The 7964-nt window shown below is 36.0% G+C and overlaps 1 protein-coding gene across 1 annotated transcript; it reads right to left on the bottom strand.

The window, feature by feature from the left end:
* Positions 1 to 440: 440 nt before the first annotated feature.
* On the bottom strand, positions 441 to 2879 carry LOC128127308 (uncharacterized). The gene is made up of 4 exons (XM_052765768.1): positions 1112 to 2879; positions 1048 to 1066; positions 570 to 721; positions 441 to 478 (listed from the first exon to the last, which is right to left on the bottom strand). The coding sequence occupies exons 1-4, from the start codon at positions 2877 to 2879 to the stop codon at positions 441 to 443; spliced, it is 1977 nt and encodes a 658-aa protein (XP_052621728.1).
* Positions 2880 to 7964: the final 5085 nt, after the last annotated feature.

The raw sequence follows: 7964 nt of genomic DNA, 5'->3' as shown, positions 1-7964 counted from the left end.
TCCCAATGCTTTAGGTGTGTTAAAGTGGCATTTTAACACATTTAGAGGAGTTTACCCTCCATGAACAATGAGTTTATGGCCCAAGCATGTTCTTGGGTAGTAAACTCAAGTTTTTTTTTTTTTTTTTTTGAAAAGAGCCAAAGCTCAGCAAACTTTATTAAAAAGAATAAAAGAATACAAATACAAATAAAATAAAAACAAACAAACCCCTAAACAATCCAACCTATCCATAACCAACTTCCCACCCACTTTTTAAACATCTCAACTAAGCTCCAAAAGCCCCAAAAAACCTTAATGTTCATAAGCCTACACCAAGGACTTATTAAAGGTGGGAAAAAAGGTAACTTCACCCCCCTTGCAATAACCACACCACCAATCACCATTAAAACCAAAGCAAGGGGTAAGGCCCTTAAAAAAACCCACAGTCCAATAGTGAGAACTTAAAAAACAACCCCATAAATGTTCAAACCCAAACATCCTACAGACAAAAATAATGAACCAAGAAACACAAAAAATATAAACCAAAACCCACTGCACAATCATCAAGAAATCAATCCAGCAACTTCTACCATCTTTCAGCCCTTGTATCCCTCCTTTATTGTTCTCTCTTTTATCCTTCATCATCCAAAGGTGACTCATCATAATGGGCTTCCTATTATAAACATTCCCACTATCAAAACGCACGACAAACAGCTTCATAAACAGCTTCATAACTCCTTTCCTGCATACATAAAAAAACCCACACAGGAATTCATAATACCGCCATATTATCAAACCCAGTTGCAGACTTGACATGGCATCAATCACATGTCTAGGATTTTCCATTTGAATAATCTCAATTAAGATCATATCCAAACAAAAAATCCCAAAGGTACAAATCACAAAATTCAAGAGCAAGCTCTTAAACCAGTGAATTAATCCGTCAATTCCTTGATAACCGTCAATTCCTTTAAAACTATCATTCCGAAAAAACCCCCAATACAAGCCTCCCATAAAGACAGTCAAACAACTCAACAGCTCCATATCATCCCAGTCCTCAAAACAAACAGAATCACAACAGCTAATCCTTACAAAAAAATTCATTAAACCCATCAATTTTTTCCAAAAATACCCCAGATCTGTAAAATCTCCCTGCTGACCATAACATTCATCTTCCTCAACCCTAATAACTTCAATTGAATTTCATTCTCAATACACAAAATAACTCCTTCATTCGATTTTCTCATATTACTAGAAATTCTCGAATTTCTTTCTTTCCAAATGTGAGAAACACAACTAGCAAACACCCATTTTTTGATCAAAATCTCAACAGATCTCGAATTTAAGACTGAAGACAATTTAAGAACTAGATCATTCCAATTAGAATAAGAAATGTCAATTCCAGCCTTAGAACAACAATGTTTCCAGATAATATGCGAGAAATCACATTGAAAGAAGAGATGATCATGAGAATCAGGAATTTTTAAACAGAAAGGACATAGTAATGAACCTGATTTCTCCCAGCATTTAACTCGATCTTGAGTTTTCAGACGATTCAGCACAGCGAGCCATAAAATAAAGGCATTCTTGGGAATACAATTACTATACCAAACACAGTTAACCCAACCGACTTTGCTTCCAAAATTATTGATATCTCTCCAAACTTGCTTGCAAGAAAATCTTTTATTCACACCATTCATATCCCTCCAAACAGTAATATCCCTATGATTACCAATATTACAAAACATGGGAGCATCTTTTAGACCAGGAAAATTAATTACCCAATTAACAGGCCATCTATAAGTATCATTAGTCAAAACATCACTGACTAAAGAATTATCACTAAATCCATTTCTAATCCAATCCCTCCTAGATATAATTGTACTTAAAATTCCAATTGGATGCCACCAATCATGCCATAAAGAAGTATTTCTACCATTACCAATACATGAAACAATATGATGTCTAACAGTTTTTCTCAATTCCAAAAATCTTTTCCAAGTCCAATTCATACTTTTCTTCTGCCAAATATCCCAGAAATTTCTTTCACCAATGTAGTTTTCTCTCACCCACTGAACCCACACAGACTTCTTGTTAATAATCAGATTCCAAATGTGTTTGACTAATAAAGCATCATTCCAGAATCTTAAATCCTTAATTCCCAGCCCCCCATTTATTTTGGGCTTACAAACATCACTCCATTTAACTTTAGCTTTCCCTCTAACCACTTCTCCATTAGCCCACAGGAAATTTCTACAAATCATTTCAATCTCCCTAATAGTAGCTATAGGGATTTTGAAAATTGAAGCCCAATACACATGAATAGAAGTCAAAACAGAATTTATGAGCTGTAACCTTCCAGCAAAAGAAAGCATCTTGTTTTTCCAATTACACACTCTCAAGTTAATCTTATCAACAAGAGATAAACAATCTCTTTTGAAAAGCATATTCACACACATGGGAATCCCAAGGTATTTGAAAGGAATTTTACCAATGTCAAAAGGTAAAATTCCCAAAATAATCCTTCTCATGTTAGGCTTCACACAACTAAAATAAATTTGGCTTTTTTCCATGCTCGCTTTCAAACCAGAAACAGAATTAAAATCATCAAGGGCAACTTTTATCACTCTAGCAGAATTACCATTACCAAAAGAAAACACCAACAAGTCATCTGCAAAACATAAGTGAGTGATCCTCTGAGATTCACACTTGCAGTGAAATTTGAAACTTTGGCTGTCTTCAATTTTCTTCACCAGAATTAGATTAAAAACCTCCATAACCAACGTGAATAAGTAGGGAGATAAAGGATCTCCTTGCCTTAACCCCCTTTTTCCTTCAAAATATCCATGGTCTTCACCATTAAAATTCAGCATAAACCAAGGAGAAGAAGTACAGACCATAATCCAATTATAGGATGAAATCCAAATCCAAGAAGAATCCTATTAAGAAATTTCCAGTCAACAGTATCATAGGCCTTTGTATATCAATCTTTAAGGTAAATTTAGGCACTCCTTTTTTATTTTTGTATCCCACCATTGAAATCACCCAAAATACACCAAGCTTCCTTTTTCGAGCAGCCTTCTGAATAATCGAAATCTTTTAACACAACATTGAAATCACCCAAAATACACCAAGCTTCCTTTTTCACTGTTAAGCTGAATTTTTTCAAATCTTCCCATAAAGCCCTTCTTTCAATATAACCGGAAGCAGCATAGATGAAGGAAAAAAACATGTTATAATTAGAACCATAAAATTTGACATAGCAATGTATCACCTGTTTCGATTGAGATATAACCATAACATCAAATAATTTTGGATTCCATCCAACAATTATTCTAGTACCAACATCACATTGTTTGTTATTAGAAACCCAATCCCAGTTACCAAAAGATTTACTACACACATTCTTTAAGTTCGAAATTTTGACATGGGATTCAACAACAGCACAAATTCCCAGCTTATTATCCCTTATAACATCCATAACCTCTTTTTGCTTAACAGCTTTATTTAACCCCCTAACATTCCATACACCAATCGACATCATTGAATAATAACATAATTCTTGGCATTTACCACCTCAAATGCCTGAGATAATCCACTAATACTACTGCTATCATTATTCCTCTTGCTATCCATCTTCTTTTCAGCATTAACCATCACAAGATCATCATTGCTAATGCCCATATTATGAATCTCATTATGTTTCAACCTGCTGTCATCAATAGCAGAGAATGTGCAATTCAGATCGTCAAATTGTACACCAATTTTATCTCTTTTGTCATCCTCTTCCATTCCAATTATAGCTTCCTCATCAATCAATCCCAAAACTTCAAAGCTATTTTTATTGCTGCTATCAGTTTTCTTATCACTCTTCTTAATCTCAGCCATATCATTGACATTCTTCTTTATAGCCTCCTGCTTTTTGTCTCCATTATTTATCTGATCATTATTATTATACTGCCCAGAAACCACCTTCTCATATCTTTTATTCTTCTCCAAATTCCAATGACCCACTCCTTTGTTATTCCAATTCCCATTTTGTCCCCAACCATTTCCACCTCTGTTCCCATATTGTCCCCTAAACTTATTTCCCACTCTTGAGAAATTACTCTTCCCATTACTTTTCTGATTAACTATATTAGCAGCTTTCCTCACTGAATTGCTTGTACCTTCTCCATCTTTAATATTTTTATTTTTCTTATTAGTAAATTCCGTAAATCCTTCATCATCAATCACATTTTTCCCTTTATCTTCCTTGCTAATCCCACTGCCTCCATTTTGCATAGAATTAGTACCCATCATACTAGCCATACAGACCTTATCTATGTGCCCAAACACTTTACAATGACTGCATCTAGATGGCATCCAAGCATATTCCACATCAAAGCTTTGAATAACAGCAGAATTAGTTACAAAATCCCAAGTTGAGATATCAATGTTCCTCTTCCATTCTTTATCAGCTGACATTTCGATAAGGATTCTAGCATAAGCATGGACCCTTTATGTTCCAAACACATCTCTTCGGTAAAAGAATCAAAAGCAAGAGGAATTCCCAATTTACTAGCAATAATGCACAGATTATCCCCACTCCAAACCTCCAAAGGTAAATCATAAATTTTGACCCAAACAGGAATCTTATCATGTCTATTTTTAGTTAAAGTCAAACCTGGTTTCCATCTTTGAAGGAATAAAGGCATATTATTGAACATTAGCTATTGACTTCCTTCAAGAATAGATAACATCCCTTGTTCATCACTGAATTTAAAAAAGAAGAACCCTTTATTATTCATGAATACCTCTTCAAGACCCACATTCTTCCATAGCCTTCTAACCTCCTTCTGGATCACTGGAAAAGCCAATTTCTTATCAATCATATACCCATATAAAGTATTCACATAAGGAATACTCGCATTTTTTAGATTCTTAATTGGGATAATAACAGGACCATCTTCTTCACCTTTTTCCCCTGGAATATATCTAACATCAATCTTACCCTTATGCCTATTTCCTTTTAACACACCAGCATAAGAGTTCTCTAAATTTCCCTGCACATCCTTCTCCATCGAATTTCCAATTTTAGCAACTCCCAAAATAGAAGGAAGAGTATTAATACTATTAATAACAGTGCCTGGAAATAACTTCCCTATATTATCATTACTAATCTTATTAATATCCTCCTCCTCCATCATTATTTCCTCATCTTCACTAGTCTCCTCCTCACTTGAGTCAACTTCCTCCTCCTCTTTATCAGTTTCATCCTCTACATTATCATCATCTACCTTATCCTCTTTTTTTGTCTATTTTTGAATCATCTATTTCCATATTCTGAACCAACCCTGTATCACCTTCCTTCCCCACATATAATTCCTCCTTCAATTTACAAAGAAATTGAAATCCAACTCCTGGAATAAATTCTTCTTTACTGCAATCATTCTTCACCCCATCAGTTCTAGTTTTCAAAACTTCACTATCATCCAATTTAGAATTATCATGTTTATTAACATCCATCACCGAAATGTTAGGATTCACCCTAATCATCTTACTAATAACATTCTACAATTCCGAATTTGGGCTTATTACTTCATTACTCTTCTTTGATCCATCCTAATTTTTCATCAAATTAGCGGTATTACCAGATGGAATAACAACAACTTGAGATCTAACCTTCTTAGAATCACCAGACGACCCTTTCTTCAAATCCTTCTCCTTATCATCAGTTCCAGGAATAGATATGTTAGAATCCGACTCCCAAGCTGATACAGTTTCTGAATCCTCTTCCGTTTCCTCCTCAGTACCATCTTCATTGTAATATTCTTCATCATCCATCGGAGATAACCCATCCACCTTCTTCCTATTTCTGTTCTTAATTCTGAAAGCTTTCCCCTCCATTTTCCATTCAGCTTTGCTAATTCCTGATGCAACAGCTCCAGTCGCACTAGGCTTGCGACGAGCTTTATAGATCGTGGCTGAAGATTGCTCTATAACCCCAGGAGGAACAAGATCATTCACATCCATTTCCGTTTTAGTATATCTAACAGCAGCACTTTTATCCGGAGGTTTAACCTTCACTTCCTTCAATCGATCCGATTTGGATGACGCTCCCATTAAGACAATGGAAATAGGAGAGAAATTACTTCACCGAGATTAAGACAGATGTCGGAAAAGCAGCACCGATGAATCAAAACTAGATCGCACCACCGTCAGAGAGAATCAGGGGAAGAGAGAGAAAGTAGAGAGAGAAAGCGAAAAAGTTAGTAAACTCAAGTTTACTCCTCTAAATTGATGTTCAAGGTGTTCCAAGGCCAATTCCATAATTCTACAAGTCGTACCTAAGCCTTATTGGTGTTTTGGAAGGGTTTAAGGGCATAAAAACCCCATTTATATGAGTTTACTCATGTTAAGGGCATTCTAAGTCCAGTCCATTAAGCCATTAAGCCATATCTAAGCTCCAAAGGTCGATTGGAAGGGTTTTTGGGCTCCAAAACCCATTTTATATGAGTTCACGGACTAGGACAGTTCCAGGGCCGTAAACTCATGAATGTGGTCCTATTCCATGATTTGAACTCGAATTTGAAGGCTAGAGGGGTTGCACAACAAGTTAGGGAAGGTACCTTGGTGATTAGAAGCCTTAAATTAGAGATTTGGACCCTTAAACTTGGATTTAGGAGAGAGGTTAGAGAGAGAATAAAGAGAGGAAGCAGAAGCTTAAAATGAATGTTTAAACACGTTTAAATAGGTCCCAAAACTTGGACACGGAGGAATTCTACCCGATACCGACATTAAACGGGGCTTTTGGTCGCACCCGATTAAGTTGCCGTTACTTGGTGGGGATGTTTCTACAATCTCTAAAATAAACATTTTGGGCTAATTTCGTGAGTTCCTAAAGGGTTTGGACACTCATTAGTATTAAATAAACACATAAGTTTAAATAATTTAGCCCAAAACAAAATCGGAACGAATCGATAAACGGCGAATTTTTATGTGCGGAACGGATTTCGGCGATGGACAACTTCGGTTTGTTACAATAGTCCTATTTCCTTTTCCCATTACATTCACTTTGTGAGCATTCACACGATGCACGGTAATGTAGGAGCTATATTTTCGATAATGATAGTCGGATTTGGGAAAATACATACTCTTACAAGAGACACACACAGAGATACTAGATGCCTTGGTAGAAGGATACTTTTAGTAGGAAACATAGGGTTTTCTAGGATGTTCATATACATACACATACTTACAGTTCATACACATACAAATACTTACAGTTCATATACATACAAATACTTACAGTTCATATACATACAAATACTTACATACAAATTAAGACACTAAAATACTTATGATCTCACCAGCTTTAAAGCTGATACTCTCGTTCAAAATAACTTGTATCCTCAGGTCAACCATAGACAGGTACCGATGAAAGGTTCAGAGAAGATGGTGCTCGTCCAAGACCCATCTTTCATTTTGATTTATGCTTTAGTGTCTATCATAATTTAATAGAACACACTTGTATTAAAATTATATTATTAATGCAATGGATGATGTTGTTGCTTGTTTACTACTTTTCATTGTTGTGATACTATACATGACGTCCTTCACCCCAGAACGTTTCCGCCGTTCATGGTTTTGGGGTGTGACACTGAGGATGGTAGGCTGTGCTCATGTCTAGCCTTGTTCCTAAGGAATGTTGTAGCGATTGCTAGAATCTTGAAGTGAACCTACTATCTCTATTAGAGATAATGGATATAGGAACACCATGCAGACGTACGATTTCCCTAATGTATGTTCTCGTAAACTTCTCCATCTTGTCAGTTTCTTTTATAGGCAGGAAGTGTGCAGACTTGGTCAATCTATCGACGATGACCCATATGGTATCAAGTCCACCCATTGTCTTGGGCAACTTGGTTATGAAGTCCATAGTGATCCGCTCCCACTTCCATTCTGGAAACTTTGGTTGTTGCAGTAAACCGGAGGGCTTCTGG

The sequence above is a fragment of the Lactuca sativa genome, chromosome 7, assembly GCF_002870075.4.
Source record: "Lactuca sativa cultivar Salinas chromosome 7, Lsat_Salinas_v11, whole genome shotgun sequence".
NCBI lineage: Eukaryota > Viridiplantae > Streptophyta > Magnoliopsida > Asterales > Asteraceae > Lactuca > Lactuca sativa.
This window is presented reverse-complemented; position numbering and strand designations above follow the sequence as displayed.